The sequence below is a fragment of the Pongo pygmaeus genome, chromosome 14, assembly GCF_028885625.2.
Source record: "Pongo pygmaeus isolate AG05252 chromosome 14, NHGRI_mPonPyg2-v2.0_pri, whole genome shotgun sequence".
Classification (NCBI taxonomy): Eukaryota; Metazoa; Chordata; class Mammalia; order Primates; family Hominidae; genus Pongo; species Pongo pygmaeus.
The window spans coordinates 40590050-40614739 of record NC_072387.2 but is presented as its reverse complement, the minus strand read 5'-3'; the positions used below and the strand labels follow the sequence as shown (position 1 = coordinate 40614739).

The following is a 24690-nucleotide window of genomic DNA, read 5'->3' as shown; positions in this document are numbered from 1 at the left end:
TACTACGTTGTGGTGACATCCGGGCATTTAGAGAGATTTCAATGAATGTGTTTAACCCAGCAACGCTATTGGAGTTAATATGAGATTATTCAATTAGTCAAATATATCACTAACCTTGCTTAAGATGCTATTTTAAAGTCTTTTAATTATTATAACAGTGGATGTAGCAGTTAAGGGTGTGGGCTTTAAAATCTGAGAGACCTGAGTTTGAATCCTAGGTCCTCACAACTTACAACCCTTTCTTAACTTCTCTAAGCTTCAGTTATCTTTTAGAAAAAATTAGGATACACATAATCAGTTGAGGGTTTTGATATCATCAGCAGTGAAATTTTATAATATAAATGTCTGGTCTTAGTGGTTAATAAAGAATTTCAGAATGGAACTACCACCATTAGGATCTCTCTTCTTCACTGGAACATGGGAAGATGCCTAGTGGTGAGGTTCCTCACCCCATGTGGTGGCACCCTTCACAGTAGAGAGCTGTGGACCCAACTGTGAAAATGCACCAAAGCATTTTGTTCAGAACTATCTGCACCCAGCAGCAGGCACTCTACTTCAGTATGAACCAAAGAATAATGGGGTCCCAAATGTTTTCATGTCTGACATCTTTTTCTCATCAGATCTCATTTGTGCCAACTTTGACTCAAGTTTGGAAAAACATCTAAAGAGTGAGCCTGAGGACTCACAGTTCTGAATACTGACCATTACTCCCCAAATGACTTCCCCATCATGAGGGGTAATCGGCGCCCCAGTGGTGTGATTAATCTTGAAGATGTACTCTGGTCATGTCAATTGACTGCCCGCATGGATCACTGGACTTCTGGTGGAAGACTTAGCCCGCTTGATAACCTGCCTCAGTTTGTAAAAATGGACATCACCCTATGACATCCTGAGTAGGTTTCTAATAACTAATGAGAAATAGTTAAAGCCCTCGGAGGTATGTGGAAGAAGGGTACTTGTGGAAACAGACAAAACTTCTCCCCTTTTATTCCATTTAGTTATTAAAATGAATTTTCTTAAGGGAAATAATAAATGCAGCCTTTCGCTTAAAATATTGGGGGAAAAGAAACAAAAGAGAATGATACAGAAGACACAGCTCAAATAAATCCAAGGTACTATCAGGTAAGATGCTGCCCAGTACCCTATGCTATGAAAACTGAAGGCAGATGTAAATCTGGAAGAATATGTTGGCACTTTTTTTAAGCAAAATCTCTTGAGATAATCTGTCCTATTTGCAGTGGTTTTGCTCATTTCAGTGGAGCCTATTTCTCTGCCACATTTAACAATCCTAAGTACAAATCCATTATTTGAATAGTGGAAGAGAAACTTCAATTAAATTCAGCTACAAAGTTAATCTTCATTTTAATTGAACAAAAGAGCAGCTCTCATAGGCATTCTTCAAAAAGAAAAAAAAGAACTACAGCAGCTACTAAGAAATGTAAGATACAACCTTCATTTGTTTGTTTCTGGGTAACTTTCTATTTTGTTGGTCTTTTCAATTTTATTTGTCTCAATATACCCCTCTAACTGTGCATGTTATGCTCACTCAGTAGACTTTCAGTGTCTACTACAGTGTGTGTGGATGGATCTTTTCCTGTCTCCTTCAGGACATCGCTCCATCAGCCAGCTCCTCAGTGACCCCCGTCTTCCACCCTTCCCTTCTCTTCGGTCTTTTTCTCAGCTACCAACATGCTTAAACCTTTTCATCGTAGTGCCTTCCTTGACCACACATCCACTTCTGGCTGTGGTTTCCTTTTTTTTTTTTTTTTGAGATGGAGTCTCGCTCTGTCGCCCAGGCTGGAGTGCAATGGCGCCATCTCGGCTCACTACAACCTCCGACTTCTGGGTTCAGGCCATTCTCCTGCCTCAGCCTCCCGAGTAGCTGGGACTACAGGCGCCCACCACCACGCCCGGCTAATTTTTTATATTTTTAGTAGAGACGGGGTTTCACCATGTTAGCCAGGATGGTCTCGATTTCCGGATCTCGTGATCCGCCCGCCTCAGCCTCCCAAAGTGCTGGGATTACAGGCGTGAGCCACCGCGCCCGGCTGTGGTTTCCTTTTTAACCCTCTTCTCATATTCAGTTCTTCAATGGGTGGTCTACACTTCCTGTCTTTCTTTCCTCTCCTATTCAAAATGTCTTCAACTACTTGCAATCTGGCCTTTCTTTCACCGCTAAAATTAGTCTCCCTAGGGACCCCAGTAATTTTCCAAATGGCAAATCTGGTGGCCATTTTTCATGCTGGATCTTTTAGCAGCAATGTTCACTCCCTTCTCTCCACTTGAATTGCCCCCCACCTCCCATCTGTTCACCTCCTACTTCTTAGACATTCCTTCTTCTTTTTTTCTTTTTTTGGAGACAAGGTCTGACTCTGTCACTTAGGCTGGAGTGGAGAGCAGTGGTGTTAACACGGCTCACTGCAGCCTCATTCAAATGGTCCTCCCACCTCAGCCTCTGGAAGCACAGGCATGTGCCACCACGCCTGGCTAATTTTTTTGTTTTTATTTTTTGTAGATAGAGATGGGAGTTCTCACCACGTTGCACAGGCTGGTCTCAAACTCCTGGACTCAAACAATTTTCCCACCTCAGCCTCCCAAGGTGCTGGGATTACAGGTGTGAGCCACTGTACCCACCAGACATTCCTTCTCTGTGGCCTGCATAGTCTTTTTCCTTGAATGTTTGTATTCTTCATGGGTGAATCACCTTGGGAAAGCCTACAGGAACATTCCAACCCCCCTGCCTTCAACCTATGTGATTACAACTTAGGAATTGAGTAGAAATTCCCAAAAGCATCAGGAAATATTATCAAATAGAATATTGTGTTTTAAGAAATTTTAAAAGTCAGAATATACTAGATATGTATGTAAGCAACAGTAAAAATACCTAATAAAACAAGTCTTATTGTTAGCATGACCTGTAGAAATCAAAATTTGTGCTGGTTAAAATTGCTACAATGCTATAGCAAAATTTGCTATTGCTGAAAACTGTACTGATGATTCTCAGGAATGTCAAAATGCAAAGTGTTGTGTGGAAACACAGCAATATTACATCACAGTGACCTTAAGGAATGAGCCATTGTTACTTGGTATTATGCCATTATTATTGAATGTATTTTTATTGGTATTTTCTGTCACTCTAAAACATATACTTCCAGATGATCTTTTGTTTGTATTAAAAAGGATGTCTTTGTAAATAGTACAAAGAACATATCATCAGAAAAACTAGACTGAAAATGAGGAATTACCTTTGTCTGGTTTTGTATTCTCAAAAAAAGGAAACTTTGATAATCTCTTCATAAAGTCACCAGAAATAAAAATAAAAATAAAAATTCATTCAATGAATGAATTGAATTGGATACTATTAAATTGAAGTAAAAAGCCCTCTGATATTTTTTATTACCTGTTGATACTTTTCACATCATTTATTTGCTATAAGGTTCAATCAAACTTTTACTATGGTGGTGTATTAAATTTCATTTCACAGCTGAAAAAGTTCCATTTAGGAGCCACAGAAGAAATGTGTTTCATCTACATGTCTCCAAGCATACTCATAATAAAGAAAACAAACTTATGAGCTCATCTGAAAGATCACCTCATTCAGCAGTTAAATTAAATCTTTTTAGCCACTAACAATGCTATGTTTCTGGGTTAGGGTGAATTTTCAAGTTTTTGGTGAATATCTTTATAGATTATTTAAGGGATGTTCCAGGCTAAGCTGTTTTGCTAAGAAACAGCTATTTTAAAAGTTATTTATCTATAATTTGAAAACTAGCCAGTATGTTGTCAAGTGTGATATAAATATTCCCTATCTGACCAGCAATGTTTTAGTCTCTTTTCAGGACAGCATTACTTTGATTCTATCACTACACTCAACAGGGAGCTAAATGAAATGACTTTTACTCTGTATTTCCCTTATTTGGTCTGTTGAAGCAACAGCAGCCTCTATTTAAAGAGGAGTTTGACCAACAAGACTAGCTGATTATCCTTCTGGGAAGCTGACTGGAATCCACAGTGCAGAAAGACATTAAGGCTGGCATTTCTGCTATTTACACATCCTTAGTCAACAGACATGTAACCTTTGCTTAGTACAGGAAGATTGGCATGTAGAGCAGTGCAGAAAAACCACCAACTTGCAAATGGGCATGATAAAATATTATGAAATATCATCATATGGCTGAGGTTAGTAAATGGTGATAAGCCTATGAAGATGATTAATTACAATCAGTTTTATGAAGATCTGCCATATAAAGATCCAAACTTAATTAGAGGTAGTCATTCTGTCCTTTAGCACAGCAGAATTTCCCAATTCACAAATTACTAAAATACTAAAAAGGGTTCCGGATGAAAGGATCTGATATTTTCTGATATCTAGAAGTCTGCACACACGTCAGTCACGTGAATGAGTGAAATACAAGACTATGGATGAATGTTCAATCTCTAGAAGGCCCAGAGGTGAAAAAAACTCTTTTACACCTAAAAATAGGGTGTATCCTAATTTCAGTCTCTTACTTCTCATCAGACATGGTCTAAAATCACAAGAGGAAGCTGGGACGAGTATGTATGTCACTTGCCAAAGGACTTGCTTACTTAGACCCACAGTCCCATTCACCAAAATGACTAGAACCACTCATATACCGTCTGTTGGTGGTGGGCCACCAGTGTCCTTATTACAGCACAGCGTCCTACTTAACTTTAGGGGTAACAGGAGAGTTGTCCTGATGCCAGCTTTGTAACATCAGCACACAGGAGGAGTTGGAAGCCTCAGACTCTGGGCCAAGGAACAAAGGTATGTCAACAACGTTACTGCCTGAACCTGGAACAACATTAGCATGCAGTAATGCTGTCATTAGCTAATTGCTTGGCCTTCCAGTGTTTGTGCCAGCTGGCCATGACTGATGTTCCTACAGGTTTGTTCTTAAGCATGACATATTTCATTACAGATTCATGACGTGTGATGCAATAGAGTTTGGCATCCTGGATTCTTCAGACTGTGTACCCCAAGAAAATAGTTTGTGTTACTTTGAGTTTGCTTCTTTCATGTTAGCAAACCAGCTAGATCATGTTCTATTATTTTTAAGCCTCCATTCCAGCATGACACAGTTAGCACCTTTATGAATTATCACTCTGTTTGTCAGCCCACACCTGTGCTCCTAACTCAGCACAGGGGCAATGTCTAAAATAACCTGCCTGCATCTTGTCCGTTAACTATTTTGTGAACAAAGCTACTAAGGCTCAAGCAATCTCAATAATGAAAATCCCCATTTTCACTCATCTTTCATCATAAAAAGTGTTTTTGAATTCCAGGGTGTTGGACGAAGATAAGCACAGCTCTCATTCTTAGTCTCTGCTGAAGGACAAGATGAAAGTTAGATTTTTTTTTTTAAGTCAAGTAGACTTAAAAAAAAAACTTTTCGTTTTTCCAGGTTTCAAAATCAAAACACAGTAAATTACTTTCTTTCTGAGTAATTCTTTGTCAGGCGAGTTAGAATTTCTTTTTCTCCCCGTTGACATTTTATGCTGATAGACTAGATCCAGATGGAATTCCTGGCCCAATCCCCAATTTAGCTTCCACTGCAGCTCCTGGAAGGGACAATGGGAGATTAAACCTGGGTAGACTCACTAATAAGTGAGTTTAAACCCAGGGATTTAAACTCAAGAAATTTAAGAGTTTAAACCCAGGGGTTTGAGAGTGAATGCTGCTTTTATTTCATTTGTTTTATACACTAGAGTGAAAACGGCCTGGCTGCTATCCTTTCATAGATGAGAAAACAATGATAGATCACACGTAAGTGACTTTGCCAGAAGCACAGGTTAGTGGCAGGGCTATAATAAAAAACCAATTTTCTTGTGTATTGGTCAAGTTATAGGGAGGGGCATGGACAAAAGCCTAAGAAGTATGATTGAAAATCCTTGAAATTTTCTAAACTTGGTTTACTTAGCTGAGTAATCCAGCCTTTCATATTTTGGGCTGCCTGGCATTATGTGGTTCTTATTTTTTGACCCCTACTCTCAAGAACCAATGAAATTTCCTCTTTGAAAGCCTTTGAAAACCCTCAGAGGTGGACTTACCTCAAATCCCTGGTTTTACTGCCTAGGTCTTCACAATTCACACCTGGGTAGGCCTCCAGTATTTTGCTGGAAACACAGTGAGATCGTTGGGGGTGTTGTCTTCTCTCAAGTACTTTGTTTGCCTCTGTCATCTCCCAAAGCATGAGCACCTGGAGGGCCAAGACCAGGTCTGCTGAAAGGAGCTGTGGTTGTGCCTCTGTCAATGCCATGGCAGAGCTCAGGACAGGCACCTGACAGTATTGATAAATGGCAACAGCAGACAGTCAAGTCCCCTGCTCAAGCCTCCATTATGTTTGCGTGAACACAAAGAGAGGAAGCACCAGGCTGACTTCTGAGGAAATATACCAGAAATTCATCTCAGCCCTCCAATGAGGATAATGAGGAGGGTGGTGATGAGGACAAATGAGCATCTCCTACGTGCTCAGGAGTATATCAGGGGCTCCACACACTCCCTCTAATCCTCTCAGCCACCCTGTGAGCTGGGTACTGGTACTCCCATTTTGCAAATGAGAAAAAAAGGAGGTTGACTGGCTGGTCCAAGGTCACACAACACTAAAGAGGTGGAAGCAGGAGTCAAATCCGGATCAGTCAGAATGAAAAGCTGTTTTGTCTTTAACTTTATCTCTTTTGTCCATTTGATCTACAAAGTCAAAATTGATAGCAGCACTTGAATTCAGAAAAACTGGAGAGTCTTGTTTTTGGAAAGAGCTTACTGAGAAGGTAATTGCCTGTGACTACAGTAATAAATGCTATATAGACAGACTTATAGAGAATGAGAGCATATATTCTGATACTGTGTCTGATCACTAAGAGTCACCTATTGCTGGAGTCGGGGTGAGGAGAAGGTGACCATATCAATGAATAAAGAGGTATCCTTAGATGCCTGAAAGCAGGAGGCTGAGAATCAATGCCTCTTGTACTCAGCACATTGTAGGGCATTCATCTGTCGAGTGCAAAGAACAAAACAAAATCTATTATTATTAGTTTATTAGTTTAGAGTTGGCAAGATGACCTTTGGAAACACACAGGTTCCAATAAAGACATTCTTTTCAAGCTACTATATTAATGTTTCATTCATTCATTCAAAAAACATTTACTGTCTATGATACGCAAACACTGTCCTAAACATGGGGACATGGGATATGTGTGTGTGTGTGTGTGTGTGTTTGCATGTGTGTGTGTGTCAAGATGCATCCCACACAGATATTGCATCCCACACAGATATTGCCTCCAAGGAACTTACAGGCTAACACATTGCTTCTTCAACTTAGGAGAAAATCTCTGCCCCTACCCCACCACCATAAAAAATACACTATGGTCTGGTATGCACATGCACAACTGAAAGTATCATAAAATGTTTACCCTTAAAACTTGTAATATACTCTGGTATTTGCTAGTTTAGTCTATTCTAATTACTTTAATTCAATGAGGACAGAATAGTTTGCAAGACAGAATGATACAGTAGCTCAGATAAAGTAGAGAATTGCAGATACGTGTAAGTGTGTTTTATCATAAGCATGATTGTGTGGAGATAGCAGGGAAGAAATCAAGCCAAGCTTTTCAGATGATGAGATTTTGGATTGGGCCTTAAAGGGTAGGCAGGATGAGGAGCTGAGTGGCATTCAAGGAAGAGGGGTCAGCATGCATAAACGCATGGTGGCAGACAAGAAACCTGGGTTCATAAAGGTATGTGGTGGTAGTAAGATCAGTTTGGGCCAAATCAAGGAGTGAAAAAGAATGAAATGAAAGTTTTGTGCAAGAAATGTTATAGACAGGGTTGTGTTTAGAGAAGATTCACAGATGAGATCAGAGGAGGAAAAATTGGTGACAGACCCCTTATTCTTCCTTTTATTCACCTTGAGGACACCGCACCTCACCATGAGATTCAAGGAGCAAGGCCAACTCTGGCTCTATCTGCATGGGAAGCAAACTGAGAATTCTGCAGAGGACACAGGCAGGACGATGGGTTCAGATAACCCAAAAGCTCACATGGAGTAAGTGCTTGGAAATATTGAATGAAATATAACATTTTTTTTAAAAAAAAGGTATAGAAATGAGTTCACAAGAAAGGCAAAGGGAAAGGAAAAACAGGAGGGAGTGAGGTAGCATAGTGGCTATCCAGGGAGAGGAACGTTTGTTTCATTATCCTAGAGGCTTTCTTTATTGTCCACTGGGGGATAGGAAACAGTGACGTGGGCCCTGAGAGGTGGGACATAGAAAATAAGATGCCTTACATAACGTCTGGTCCTAAACAACGGACTAGGGAAAAATCTATGCACCGTTAAAAGAAGATGAAAAGATGTTCCCAGTGGTCTCTGGTTGAGTTCTATGTAAAATAACAAGAAAAAAAAATTCACATCCAAGAATTTGAAACCACAGGCCAAAGTCTTACAAGTTTGGGATATATAGTTGTGTCACCTTCTAGGTGCAGAAAGTAACCAGATATTTGGCCCCAGACAGCAAGAACTCTGGGCAACAGAAGGGGCAAAAGCAAAACCGTGCTGGAGAAACACTCCCACAGCTGTGGATGCAAGGAAAACTCACAGAAAAAGAGGATCAATGAAAGAATTCACAACAAAAAATTTCGAAGTACATAAAAAGAAATCTATCATGGGCAAGAATTAGCAGGCACAACAAACAGAAGAGTTAGCAGACACAACAAGTAGTGTTATAACAGAACAATAATCTAAAGACACATTCAAGGTGATTGAAGACATAAAAGCAAAGTTGTAATCTTAAAAAAGAAACAAAATACGATGAAAATAAGAAGCCTAAGTAGACTTTCAAAGAAAACTAAATAGCATTTGCAGGAGTAAAAAATACAGTCATCAAAATTAAAATTCTCAATAGGTAGGTAAAACAGATTATATAGCCTAAGAGAACATTAATGAATTGGAAGACAGATCTGAAAAAATTACTCAGAATGCAGAAGAGACAAAGAGGTAGAATAATAAAAGATGGGTAAAAAGATATGCAATGTAGCGTAAGAAAGTCCAATTTACGTGAAAGAGAAGTACCAGAAAAAGAGAAGAGGGAAAATGGAAAAATGACGACATTCATATAATTAATAGTTAAGAAATTTCCAGAATTGATAAAAAGATATAAATCCTCAATTTAAGAAGCACAAGAGTCTCAAACAAGAAAATAAAAATAAATGCACATCCAAACACAGTGTAGTGAAACTTCAGAATACCAAAGAAAAAAACTATAAAAGTAAACAGGGAAAAAAGTAAAGAATCCACAAAGAAATAACAAATTCACTACAGACTTTTCAACAGCAATGATAAGGCAACACAGTGAAATAAAGATTCAAATGTCAGAGGGAGAATGAATTTCAACTTAGAATTCTATTCCCAGCTGAACCATCACTGATAAATGAGGGAGAAATAAAGACATTCAGATGAACAAGACTGAGTAATTTACCACCCACTGATTCTTACTTAAAGAACTGAAAAAGATTCACTTTGGGAAGAAGAAAACTGAGTTCAGAGGGAAGGAGGAGGATGCAAGAAGGAATTGTATCCATTATTTATTTTCTGCAGTTTTTATCTTTTGAAATAAAAATATAAAAGAGACACAGATGACCCCATTAGCTTGTTTAGAACACTTTGCTTGGGAAAGGTGAAATAATGATAAGACTGGACAAGAACAAATGCTATTAAATGTCCCCATGAAGCAATAAAAATAGAATAGAATTATTGACTTATCCATAAATATTCATGAATATGACCTGAGCATCTTTTGGGTACAAAGAGCCATTCTGCAGAACAAGAGAAAGATATTTACAAAGAAACAAATCTAAAATTTGTTTTGTGGAACATTTTTATTTCCTGTTTTTTTTTTAAAGTTGGCTATCTGGATATTGCAAAGTCATAAATAAAACATTACACTTTAATTTAAAGTTGTACATAATCTGCTCCACACAAGCTAATGGGTGTGAAATTCCGAGTTAGTCTTTTAAAAATAAAACTGAAAAATACAGATTTCTGAGTAGTCCCCCAAATAGTAAATCTATACTTCCAAGTTTTTGAAAATTACCTTTGCCATCCCCCTACAAGTTGTATTTAGTTAAGAATAATAGAATACAATTTTGTGATTTGATACAAAACCACATAAATTCAGGGTTTTAAAGCATTCAATGTCTTTGTAAAAGAAGCTAACTCAACAAGAGAAATAGTAGAGGACATTTAATAGAATTCACCTTAAGTGTACTCTACATACATCAAAAATAACACCTCTTGTTGCAGCTACAGGACAAAATGCCAAATGCACATTCACACTTCTAGAATCAGCTGACAAGCCTCTGAATCCATTCACATTTGCTGGCCTACAAGTAGGCAAAAATAAGGACAGAAAATTACTAAGCATTTTTCAGCAGACAAGAAAAGAATATGGCACAGAAGCTTACATTTCTGCCAAAAAATCAAAGGGGAATAAAAAGGCCAGAGGTAGTGGCTCATGCCTGTAATCCCAGCACTTCGGGGGGCCAAGGCGGGAGGATCACCTGAGGTCATGAGTTCGAGACCAGGCTGGCCAACATGGTGAAACTCCGTCTCTACTAAAAATATAAAAATTAGCTGGGTGTGGTGGCACACGCTTATAGTCCTCGCTACTAGGGAAGCTGAAGCACAAGAATTAATTGAACCCGGGAAGCCGAGGTTGTGGTGAGCCAAAATTGCGCCATTGCACTGTAGTCTGGGTGGTAGAGCAAAAAGGTCTCTTTTTATAAAAAACAATAATACTAAAAACTGATTAGATTCATCTCTTCAGCTAAAAACATCAAGTGTGTCTTCTCGGCCATCAACACCCAGCAGAATCCTCACTCTAAGCACATAAGGAAGATTTCCTTATGACAAGAACTTATACTTTAAAATTTTTTTCTTGTTTGGGGACATTTTAGTTGTTTCATAGAGAGGAACAAAAATGTCTACTTCTATTAAAAGAATGCTATGGCACATGTACATTTTTTCAGATCTAATCCTTATTCCAAGAAGAAAAAAACTCCACGCAAACAAATTACAACCTGAGTTAAGAGGGAAAATGTTAAATCCAAACTATTTTACTTCATAAATTCTTAAAAAAACAGTAAACTATTATTTTGGAAACATGATGGTTGAAAAGGTGTCAGGACCTAGCTGTGTAAGCATCTCTTTGAACTTTTGTACAACTTCACAGCTCCTCAAGAAAATGCATTAGGATACACAATTTCAAAGAGACTAGACCTGTCATTTTTGCACTTTTCTAGGGCTACAGGGTGAAATGAATCTTTATTGTGCCTCACCACTCTCTCTTTAAACTGACCCACATCCTCTGAAATGGAGGTAGCTTCCCTCCCTCCACCAGGGGAGGAGTCTGGGCTGCCTCAGTGTCTCTCAAGGGGTTGGAGGCTCCAAGGGTCAGCCCTGTTCTGGGCAATGGGACTTTGGATACTTGAGGTGGCTGACTCAAGTTACAGGAGAGTCCTGTGTTGGTTTAAGAAGTTAGCAACAGTATCTGCAACAGTGCCTCTACATGAAGAGGACCATGCAAAGACTGATAATAAAGTGTAGAGGGGTTCAGATGTGGGTTCTGAAGCCACCTAGTTTGAGTTTAAATCAACACTGTGTGACCTTGAGTATTTACTTAACCTTCTCTGTGCCAACTTTCCCCATCTGTAAGCAGGAAATAAACGCTATCTACCTAAGGTCATTGTGAAGATTAAAGGAGGTAATAAGTTGTGCACAATGCCTAGCACATAGTAAGTACACCACAGATATCAGCTATTATTGGTAGTAAGAGGAGCAGAAACATAAAAACATGAGTGAATGGAAATAAAGGTCCTGTAGTAAGGATGAATTTAGATGATTTAAACTATAAAAGCAAGAAACATTTCCCATAATTATGGAAATTCAATAAATGAAGAGAACTTTATGAACAGAATGGATAAATATAACATCCACTGATATAATAAAAATTTTAATGTGCAAAGTTTGTAACTTTCAGGTAAACACACTTAACAAACATTCTTGAATTCTGATTCCCAAACCTTATGTTGTAATTCTTGTAAGGGTCATTTTTAACAGATGTTGTGCATCATCTATTACATATTTTCAGAGATGTGTATTGCAGGCTTAAGAATATTGTATTTAATTATTTTAAGTTATTATTCTGCAAAGCAAACCTCTGATTATCTTCTTATTGCCCCAGTAACCTCACAGGAGGTACAAAGTCACACTTCACAGAAACAGCTGCGTCACTCTGAATTCCTTTCCTTTTCTTTTATTGTGTGTGGCCCTGCCAAGGTTAGAAAACAAGTAATCTGAATCTACCAATTGCGCTTCCTTCCTTCCTGACTGTCCTTTGGAGAGATTCAGTGCTCTTTAGAGTCCTATTAGAGCAATTAACGTAAGGCAGACTCATGCCTGCCTTATTTTCTAGCAGAAGCATCTGCAACCAAAGACACTCACATCCAAGGGCATCATGTGTCTAATGAGGGAACTAAAGGTACGTAAGTCAAGAATTTATTGTCTTCCAAGTTTTAGAAATGGAAGTGGTGTTTCTGAACGACTCATCAGAACACTTTCTCTGACAATATGGTACCAAGGCCTTAACTTCTCCAACTCGAAGTCCACACGGCCACCTGAACAAAATGATTTTTCTTGTCATCTACTTTAAAAACTGGACAAAAGATTTTGCCATATATATATATGGGAGATATATATATATATATATATCACAGACACTCTGAACACAATTTTTCTGTGATTGATACTTCTTTGATACTTCTTCTTGTTAAATTATGCTTATTAGTCCCAAATGCAGCAGTGAAGCATGCTACTGAATAGTATTTGCTGAAGATTGTTTTAAAATCCTCGACATTCAAATTGTTTCTTTCAGATCAGGGAACCTAACTATTATCTTTAAAACATTACCTATGATATTAAAGAACCTTTACAAACTAGAGGAAAAGCAATCCATCTGTTGTTATAGTGTTTAAATCTAGTATATTCAGCATACAGATGAATTTTCAAAGAGGCAGATTCCACGGCATGTACTCACCAGGGGCTCTGCCATAATGATACGAATTTTGCGTTCGGCCTGAGTGGTGAAGTTGACAAATAAACTTTTGAGGACATATTCTCCTGGTTTACTGTCTGGGTCCACATTGATGGGTAACATGGTTGGCGGCCCTTTCTCCCTGTGCGTGCCAGAAGCAGGTGGAACCGGAGGCTTGATGTAACCGTTGCCAACGGGAGAAGCTGAAAAACAGAATGGGCATTCTTACTGGCTGATAATAATGTCATAAATATTCAGATGGACTGTGTTAAACCATAAATATCAGGATACGAATCATATCAAGAAAGTCACACTTAATATCATAACCTGGCCTTATTCTTTGGAAATGGTGTCAGAATTTTATGATTTTCATTACACTATGTTTGTGTTATACCATATTTGATCATCTCAAGATTCTAGTCACTACATTGCTTTAGGTAAATTATATTGGAAGCTCATAATATAGCTGATCAATCTTACAATACTTAAGATGTTTTTGGCTTATTTTTTTGGTTCTACGGAAACAGCAGTCCCATTTAGAAAATGGGTAGAAAACATATATGGGAAAAAAAGTGATTTCTTGTCCAGGTTTTCCTCATGGTCAAGAGCTCTCTTTTGTGCTTCATTCTAATAATGGAAAAGACTCTGGGCTCATTCATTCCAGAAGTCTCCAAGAATCAATTTTCAGAAGCCAAGCTGGCTCTTGCTCCAGAAAGGGACGCACCTCTTGAAAGATACGAAGCTCAGGCAGTGCTCTGTTTGCCGTCCAAGGTTTGGGTTTAACTTTTCACTTTCACCGCCCTTTGGCTCAAGTTGGGACACCTCTGTGCTTCCTTTATAAAATATGTTGATTCCCCACTAGTACTATATCTTCAACAGAGGCAACTATTAAAGCTCCTGATGAGTGGCCTCTGTTCAGAATGCAACAGAGTCAGGAGTCAGACACTGTTTTAATTAGATAGTTGCTGAACTTTTTTTAAATTCATAAATGCAGTTTCAAGTCTCTACTTCTTACAGTACTTTGATATTTTAAATTCTACCACCCCCCCCACAAGCTGTTGTAAGATGGTCAGTTATTAATATCCAATGAAAGAAACGTAAGAGCAAGTGGGCTTAGGATAGAGGCATTGGGAATGCTGAGAACAGGAAGTATATAGTGAAACATAAGTATCTAGTTTTGGGTAACTGGATATGGAGATTAAGGGAAAGAGTCAAGTAAAAAGTGGGTTTCCAGTTTGGACACTGGATTGGATATCAAGAGAATGGTAGTGTCATCAATATTAAAGGCAGAACAAAGTTCTTTCTCCATGAAAGTTGGATACTCCTTTCATAACTACAAATAAATGTAAGGCTTCTCTTGCCTTCTTTCTGTCTCAAGCCAAGTTCTGGGGAAGCAATATAACGTTTTGTTTATTTTATTAAATTACAAACATGTCCCCATTGTTACATAGATGACTCTCCCTCACATTTCCTACCCTTCCTCTGTAATTCATTTAACCTGACATAACAGTTGAGGAGCCCCTTACATCTGAACGGTCTTTCCAGATCTCAGCTACCACTAAACTGTAAGACTATGGCCTCGCAAGTTACAAAAATATAATAAAGTGCCTTGCACATTATCTCGTTTCCTCTCCATTCCCCCTGGCCATATCCTATCCAGGCCCTTGGAGATCTATGGTTAGATTATTTTAATAACTTCTTTGCGGACATTATTTCATCTGTTTTCCATATCAAACTAATCTTTCTTTTGCATGGCTTTAATAATAACACTTTTCTGCTCAAAACTTTCAATAGCTCTCGATTACCATCATCCAGCCTCAGCACCCTGGCCTGGTTTTGAGGGCCTTTAGTAGTTTGCCTCCACACCCTCACCCAAGTCCTGCTGATGCCCTCACTGGCCTGTGAGCACACTGGCTTCACTTATTCTTCCTTCTTTCTTTTCTGCAGCTCCTTTCCATTCTTTTCTGCCCATCTCTTCCTCCTCTTCTTTCAGAGCCACTTCTAGTCTCATCTCCATAACATCTACCTCCACTAGGCCAGTCCTCACTGATTAGTTTGCTTTACAAGAGTTGAACATTTAATCCAAACTGTTTGGTGTTTTGCTTTGTCGTGTATATCCTACATTACCTATGAAAGGCTCAATAGACTGCTGCTAAGTAAAGTAATTATTGATTGGAGACAAAGTTTTTGTCTAGGGTCAGCCCTGTAATTAAACCATTTACTCTTCTAGCTATATCTCCTAAAAGTTCCCTAATAAGACTGTAGACTCCCAGATGTCACACAAAGTTCTTTGCACAGCTAATACTCAATAAATCTCTTTAAATAACTAACTGAAAATGTCCCCTGACTTTATTTCTGCAGGTCTTAAAGGGATTCCTGGGAATAGGAACTACATGAGGAGATGCAATATGTCAGAGTCTTTTAAGAAAGGATGCAGTAGTTGTGATAGAAGAGTCATTAATTAAATGGTACTGCAAGCAGTGCACTAAAAGCCACTATTTATTTCAAAGGGGCATATTGAAAATCAAGTGATGAAAATGAGGTCCTGGCCACTCCTCTGCTTCACCTCCTACTTCCCCAGTGCAGGCACCTTGTGGAAGTAGGACACCTCCCCAACACCAGCTTAGAGAAGGACATAATGTCTCAAGATATCTTCCTCAGGTATCAAAGGCATCATGCCACAGAACCAGAGACTGGGATATAAACCTAAAATGTCTATTTGGAGTATGACTTTTTATTATCTTTGGGTTTCCACAGGATTTGATCCATTTCTAGATGACAGCAATAATTGGGTCGATATAATATATACAGTTATTGCAAGACAAGATCCATAATTGCATGACTCTGGGGCCTAAAAGTCTTAACTACAGTGAAAACATTTTCATGAGAGTGACCTCTGACAGTCCTCCTGCAAGGCTGCATTTTGAACTAGAGAGCTGAAATTTAGATACCAGGAAACCTCTCAGACAAATCCTCCATTTAAACAGCTAAAGAGCCAATTCACTGCTATCATAAAAAATATTATTCACCTGTACTTCAAAGCCAGACATCTTTGTGAATATAAATGTGATATTGAAAAAGATAAAACTATATGAACAGCCTTATTGAGCTGGAACTATCCTAGCCCAGCAGAGCCCTGTACCAGAGCAGAAAATGATTCAAGGGGGGGGTGTCACTCATCATTCTGAGTTTCAAACACAGATCAGCCTAGGCATCTGGAGATGCATGAAAGTTAATGGGGTAAGTATACTTGAAGTAGGTCCACTTCCAAGTTTCAGTAACCCCTCTTCATCCTACCCTAATTAATTCATGGCAAATCCTAGCCTCAGGATAATTTCAAAAGTAAACATTAGGACATGGCACCTTTCAATACTTGAGTTATTTGGTGACAATATAGTGCAGACCAGGAAACTCATGTTCCCTGGTAGTCAAATTTGAGTCACAAAGTCCACACTAGTGTAAATATTACAGCATTATCGTTAGACAGAAAATCATCAGACCCTCACAGCATTTGCTTGCCCTTAATCTATACATAAGTAAGATCATTTGTCCAGTTTCTAAATTCACAGTAGTCTGGAAACAGAAAATTATAAGGGAGGGGTGTAATTTCTATGGGTAGAAATGCTAGTAGCAAAAGAAGAAACAAAATTGCATAATTTAGAAAGCCGCCAGAACTTAAAAATGCGGTTGGCTGAATATGACAGTCTCACAGACTTGAGGGCTTTGACTGCTGTCACAATTTATGTTCATTATGATGACCTTAAGTCTCACAGAAAGGTAAAAAAGGTGGGAAAAAGACTAATATAAATTTCCAAAGGCTTCCATTTCAAAAAGATAAAACTAAAAAAACTTTTGATGTATAAAAGGGAAAAATTCGCTGCCTCTAAGAATTTAGCTCTCAAGAATTAAATCTATTCCTTCATAGGTCTGATTTTTAACTGAAATTTATTTTTGATTGAAAAAACAAAATAAAACATGGATTCAGTACTAGCCACACTGAGGTCCCATTTTCCAGGTTTGCAAATGCAATGACTGAATCGACTTCTCTCTACCTGGGGTGCTTTCCTTGCTTTTTACCCAGTCCTGCAAGCAAATCCTCGTACCTTTCAGGGTCCAGGTCAGTATGGTCTCCTCCACCTGGCTTGGTCTGGGCTCTGCCTGCCAGTGCCATCCAGCTGCCGCAAGGGTCAGCCTTCTCTTCATGCCAGGTCTCTGGAAATAGGGATCTCTCCCAGTGAAAGGATCCTGACAGAATCTTTATCACATCTTCCCCATCCAAATACTTGTTGAAGAAACAATTGTTCCTGTGGCTTAATTTGTTGTATTAAAAACCCCCACTAAAATTTTTTGCATATAATGAATTTTTAAAAATCTACTTTTATTTATTTTTAATTGTGGTAAAGTAGACAAAATTTACCACTTAGTCGTTTTTAAGTGTATGGTTCAGTGGCATCCATGTGATGAATTTTTTAGCTCCAACTCCATCTGCCTTTATTCTCCTTTCCTTCATCCTTTCTATCTTCATATAACAGCTCAATTTCTCTAAAAAGTCATTCAAACCAGTGCTCCTGTGGTGGGGGCTGGTGTGGAGTGGAGAAGAAGAGCATTACTTTTACATATTAATTAGGTTTCTAATTATTGAATCCGTTTGAAATTTGTCTTCTCTTTATATTTTCTCATTTACATTTTAATCTTGGTTTTAACACATTCTAATTTTTTTCTCCATTGCCTTCTTTTGTCATAAATGGGTTTTGTTAATGTTCTTTTATTATTTTTATTCCAAATTCTGTTCCTAATTGATTTTGTTGGATGACTTCAGGAAGTGTTTTCTCGTGTTCACTGGGTCTCTATCTTTTATATTAAGCAGGGCCCATTCCTTAAATTATGAGAAGTCTATTTTATACTTTTGGGGCCCATTCATTTTCTGTTTATTAAATCTATTTCGGACTGCACATGATAATCTTTTTGAACACGACTATTTTTCCCCCAACTTCACTGACTTATAGCTTAATTTTTACGCTGGCTGCTCTTAGCTGGTTTAAATCTTCAGTACAATTTCCCTAAGTTACCAACATTTCCAGGACAGACTACCCTCCTAACTGTAGCACCAATATAAACACCTCCACAGCTCATAGTTCAGCTACATTTTTATTATAACACTGAAATGAAATGAGCATCCTCATATAAGAGCCCCAGAGGCTAACGGTGGCATAGATGTTACAGGAAAGCAACTGGTTTTCTCAATCAGATTTTTAGAGAAGTAATACCATCTTTCATTAGAAGCTATTGTTCATTGACTTACTCATTCATTTTTCAACCAATACTTATTTAATGAGTGACTAGGCTTCAGGCACTGTTCCAGGCACTAGGAAGATACTGGTGAACAAAGTGATAGTTCCTACTCTAATGAAGCTTACGTTGTACTGAGGTGGGGTAACATAAACAGCATTTCATGTGTATATACACACACACACATACACCTGCCCACATACACACAAATACCACCTGTCAGACTACAATAAATTCTAAAAGGACAAAGAAAAATTAAACAGAGTAAGTGGCTAGAGGGACCTGCTCTTCTCTATCTGCCTACAGGCATTCAGGTGCTACAGTCTGGGGCTGCTGCAGGAAGGAATGAACACTGTGTGTATTCTTGGTGTCTAAGAAAATCCAGGCACACATGGCTTGGGCAGGATCTGTTTTCCTGATCCATGCATTTGGCCTGCCCCATATCTGTGTGCCAGTTCCGGTGGAGATGAGAATTTTAACCAGCCTGTGAAGGGCATGAACTAAAATGCCCAGTGAGCACACTGCTTTCCCATCTTCCTGCACAAATTACTCCATTCCTCAGGAAGCAGAGATGTTTGGCCTGCTTTTTCACCAACATGCAAAGACAGACAAGCACAGAGCTAATTTTTCAAAACACTCATTGCTTTTATTGATGCTCCCATTACTGGAATTTTACCCAGAGTATTTGAAATAAAAAATGGCTTCCTTTTTCTTTTAAGTGCTCCTGGGATTATATGTGGTAACCAAATATTCAAAGTAGTACTCTTCCTAGAAAGGTGATCTGATTAAACAACTTAACTTTATAGAGATCAATGTAATCTTATCGTTCTACAAAGGAGTAAATTATGAGATTTCTTTGTTCATGGTTGTACATAAATTATTCTTTCTGCCAGTTCTCAATACTTCATTCATTTTTCAGGTTCTGAAGGCAAACCCTGTTAGTAACCAAGAGCTGGGATCTTTCTTTAGAATCACACTTTCCTTCTCAAATGCCTTTTGTCCTAAGACTTAATTTGTTTACTGGCAGTACAGGAACATTTCATAAAACATAAACGAAGGGTGATGCAGCTTCTTTGCGAACATGTCACTCTGTGTACAGAGCAATAACAAATTGTCCGTTAAAGCAAGTATGAGGGAACTTAAGAAACTGCATGTAAAAAGGTACTGCAAATACTCAAATGACCAGAAACCCTGGAAGTCATGTAAAGTAAATTAGGATAAAAAGAAAAAGAAAACAACCAAACAAGACAGAAAGAATTATTTTCTTCTGAAGAATATTAAGAAATCAAAAATGCTGGGACAAGAAAAATCAATAGTTTCAGCAACACAAAAAGATTGCTTAACAAAGTGATAGGCGATTCTTAAATAATTACTTACTTTAAAGTGGGCCAAGAAAAGAATATCATGTAAAAAAAATACCGAAAAACAATTTTTGCATTGGAAGAAAAGTATATCCAAAGGCAGGCTTAATTAATTTCTGATTAATTTCCATAAAATTCTGATAATGTGAAATATTCCTCCCATTTTTATGGATTACATACATTCCTCCTTTTACTTACAATTTAATTCTCCTACAGTTCTCACGTTGTATTCCTTCAAGTTTCAGAATCTACATGATATCTCCAGACGAATTAGTATCTTTAATTCTTAAAATAATCCTAGAAGGCTAATCTCCCTTTTACAGATAAGACCATGCAGAGTCAGAGAGGTTAAGGGACTTGTCCAAGGTTACAGAGTGGTCAACTCAGGATCTGACCCATGAATGTGATGACGTTATCTTGTGAGCTTCCCATATCGCCCTTTTATTTTTTAAATATATTTTCGTGTTTTTAAAAAATAATTTTTATTTTATTTTGTTAACAGAAGATCTGCTCTCTTACCAAATTTTTAAGTGTATAATATATTATTGTTAGGCTATACATACAATTGTATAGCAGATCACTAGAGCTTATTCATTTTGCTTAACTAAAACTTTATATCCATTGATTATGAACTCCCAATTTCCCTGTCCCCCTGCCCCAGGCAACCACCATTCTATGTTTGGGTTACATGAATCTACCCATTTTAGATACCACATATACGTGGAATCATGTTTGTATATTTAGAAAACCCCATCGTCTCAGCCCAAAATCTCCTTAAGATGATAAGCAACTTCAGCAAAGTCTCAGGATACAAAATCAGTGTGCAAAAATCACAAGCATTCCTATATACCAATAACAGACAAACAGAGAGCCAAATCATGAGTGAACTCCCAGTCACAATTGCTACAAAGAGAATAAAATACCTAGGAATCCAACTTACAAGGGATGTGAAGGACCTCTTCAAGAAGAACTACAAATCACTGCTCAACAAAGTAAAAGAGGACACAAACAAATGGAAGAACATTCAATGTGCACGGATAGGAAGAATCAATATTGTGAAAATGGCCATACTGCACAAGGTAATTTATAGATTCAATGCCATCCCCATCAAGCTACCAATGACTTTCTTCACAGAATTGGAAAAAAACTACTTTAAAGTTCATATGGAACCAAAAAAGAGCCCATATAGCCGAGACAATCCTAAGCAAAAAGAACGAAGCTGGAGGCATCATGTTACCTAACTTCAAACTATACTACAAGGTTACAGTAACCAAAACAGCATGGTACTGGTACCAAAACAGATATATGTACCAAAACAGATATATAGACCAATGGAACAGAACAGAGGCCTCAGGAATAACACCACACATCTACAACCATCTGATCTTTGACAAACCTGACAAAAACAAGAAATGGGGAAAGGATTCCCTATTTAATAAATGGTGCTGGGAAAACTGGCTAGCCATATGTAGAAAGCTGAAACTGGATCCCTTCCTTACACCTTATACAAAAATTAATTCAAGATGGATTAAAGACTTAAATGTAAGACCTAACACCATAAAAACCCTAGAAGAAAACCTAGGCAATACCATTCAGGACATAGGCATGGGTAAAGACTTCATGACTAAAACACCAAAAGCAATGGCAACAAAAGCCAAAATAGACAAATGGGATCTAATTAAACTAAAGAGCTTCTGCAAAAGAAACTATCAGAGTAAACAAGTAACCTACAGAATAGGAGAAAATTTTGCAATCTACCCATCTGACAAAGGGCTAATATCCAGAATCTACAAAGAACTTAAACAAATTTACAAGAGAAAAACAACCCCATCAAAAAGTGGGCAAAGGATATGAACAGACACATCTCAAAAGAAGACATTTATGCGGCCAACAGACATGGGAAAAAATGCTCATCATCACTGGTCATCGGAGAAATGCAATACCATCCCACGCCAGTTAGAATGGCAATCATTAAAAAGTCAGGAAACAACAGATGCTGGAGAGGACGTGGAGAAATAGGAACGCTTTTACACTGTTGGGTAGGAGTGTAAATTAGTTCAACCATTTGGAAGAAAGACAGTGTGGCGATTCCTCAAGGATCTGGAACTAGAAATACCATTTGACGCAGCAATCCCATGACTGGGTATATACCCAAAGGATTATAAATCACGCTAGTGTAAGGACACATGCACACGTATGTTTATTGTGGCACTATTCACAATAGCAAAGACTTGGAACCAACCCAAGTGTCCATCAATGATAGACTGGATTAAAAAAATGTGGCACATACACACCATGGAATACCATATAGCCACAAAAAAGGATGAGTTCATGTCCTTTGCAGGGACATGGATGAAGGTGGAAACCATCATTCTAAGCAAACTATCACAAGGACAGAAAACCAAACACTGCATGTTCTCACTCATAGGTGGGAATTGAACAATGAGAGCACATGGACACAGGGCGGGGAACATCACACACCGGGGCCTGTCGGGGGGTGGGGGGCTGGGGGAGGGATAGCATTAGGAGAAATACCTAATGTAAATGACGAGTTGATGGGTGCAGCAAACCAACATGGTGCATGTATACCTATGTAACAAACCTGCACGTTGTGCACATGTACTCTAGAACTTAAAGTATAATTTAAAAAATAAGTGGAATCATCCAATATTTGTCCTTGTGTGACTGGTTTACTTCACTTAGCATAATGTCTTCAAAGTTCATCTGTGTTGTTGCATATGACAGGATTTCCTTCCTTGATAAAGCTGAATAATATTCCATGGTATGTATATACCACAGTTTCTGTATCCATTCCTCATTCGCTGGTATAGTGGTATCACACCATTCCCAGACTGTCTTTTAAAACAAATCAGCTGCCTATGTTGAAGACTGTCCGCTTACCCGTAGGTTTTGCTCTGGCATAAGCTAGTTTTGGGACTTCAGGGGATGACAAAATACAACATAAACGTTGTAATTTGGAGAATGGGGTTTCCTATGATTAGAATAGTTGTATACTTTCTGGAAAGACTAAGGCCATGAAGGTCTCTCCCTCTGTGTTCTCTGCCCTCGTGAATGAAAATGCACTTTTTAGCCATTAGAGGGACTTTGGGAAAGGCTAGGAGTACAAAAAAGAATTGAACATATGGGCCAGGCGTGGTGGCTCATGCATGTAATCCCAGCATTTTGGGAGGCGGAGGCGGGCAGATCACGAGGTCAGGAGATGGAGACCATCCTGGCTAACACAGTGAAACCCCGTCTCTACTAAAAATACAAAAAAATAGCCCGGTGTGGTGGTTGGGTGCTTGTAGTCCCAGCTACTTAGGTGGCTGAGGCAGGAGAATGGGCGTGAACCCGGGAAGCGGAGCTTGCAGTGAGCCGAGATCGCGCCACTGCGCTCCAGCCTGGGCGACAAAGCGAGACTCCGTCTCAAAAAAAAAAAAAAAAAAAAGAATTGAACATGGAGGATCCATAAAAATATATGAGATCTGATTAATGACACACATACCTTAGAAAGACCTAGAGACTATTCTTTCCTAGATACGTTGATGATATAAATTTTAACTGCCTGTTATCCTAACAAGGAGCAAGTCTACTTGAAGGCACAGTTCTCTGCTTACTTTAATCTATGTTCTCTCAAAACCATTTTTGTCTCTGGTCTCCCCAGACTGAATATCTTCGAGAGAGTGAAGCAGTTCAATAAAGAGAAAGTTAGCATCAAGTGTCTGCCCTGTTTTCTTTTCTGTCTTCCTCTGCCTTCCAGTATTTTATCTGAGAGAAATGACAGTAACGCTTCAGTGATCTCCTTTATAAATGTCTGTCATCTGCTAAGATGCGATTACATGGACGTTCCCCTGATTTTCAAAGTAGGTACTGTCATCAGAGCCTGAAAGAATGTCTGCCAAGATCCGTGCGCAAAGGAAGATGAGGTTACATTGACATTTCAAGGTCCTTTCTCACCAAAAGGAGATCGAATAACCTGCTAGAGGCAGGATAATCCTGAATTTCAACTTCCTTTTTCTCCCTAAGAGAAGTGACCAACTGCTCTCATTCACGTGTCCTTTGCTGGCTCTCCTCCCTTTTTTCATTTTCTTCTCTTTTCTAATTTCTTCTTCTGCTTGCTCATTTTATGCCACAAAATATCATTAATGTGAACTCTACAAATTCAAAATGTGTAGATTATTTGGACAAGACCTCGAATTTTTAAATCTTAACTTCAGAAAAACATCTGCTGACTTACAAATTGAATTACTGGTGCTCAGTCTTTAGCACCTCACAGTCACCTGAAAGGCTGGACACCTCTTACCCCAATTCAGTGTCAGAGTCTGGGGTGAGACTGGAGAGTCTGCATTTCTAACCATTCCCCAGGTGATGCTGGTGCTGCTGCCCTGGGACCACACACGGACACCACTGATGGAAATAAATAGGAAGGAAAAGGAGGGCAATTTAATCAGTCAATAAAATTGTTTCTAATCTTATCTGCCTATAGAAAAACTGATATGCTTCATTAACTCCAACAAAGTTAACATTTTGTAGGTAAAATATAGTGGAAAGAACACTGAACTCAGAGTCCAAGGTCTAAGCTCTAATGTGGCTCTCAGTGACCTTGGGGAAGGAACTTGGACCAACTGGGCTTCAGCGTCCTTACCTGTTACTCTTAAAGAGGCTAGGTTAGATTGTCCTTTCAACCTCTACTATTCTATGAAATATAAAAGTATGCACTGAAAATGTATGAAAACATCATTTGTTCAAAATCTCTGCAGTTCAAACACTTAATAATTAACACTTGCCTTCCCTTAAATTAATATGAATTAGGGAGATTCTATCATCTATCCTCTCTACAGAGTAAAGCTTGACAAATAATCCTGACCTTTCCAGTTGTATCTTCACTTGTCTGGTTTCATTAAATTTTAAGCCTGGAAACTCTCTAAACTGCAGG

At 38.5% G+C, this 24690-nt stretch overlaps 1 protein-coding gene across 2 annotated transcripts in view; it reads right to left on the bottom strand.

The window, feature by feature from the left end:
* Positions 1–24690, bottom strand: part of FRY (FRY microtubule binding protein) — a 268121-nt gene that overhangs the window by 206723 nt on the left and 36708 nt on the right. For both annotated transcript variants that reach the window (XM_063650744.1, XM_054446794.2), the window contains exon 2: positions 13108–13307. In XM_063650744.1, the coding sequence (XP_063506814.1) occupies positions 13108–13307 (200 nt within the window). The remainder of the gene's footprint in view (positions 1–13107; positions 13308–24690) is intronic.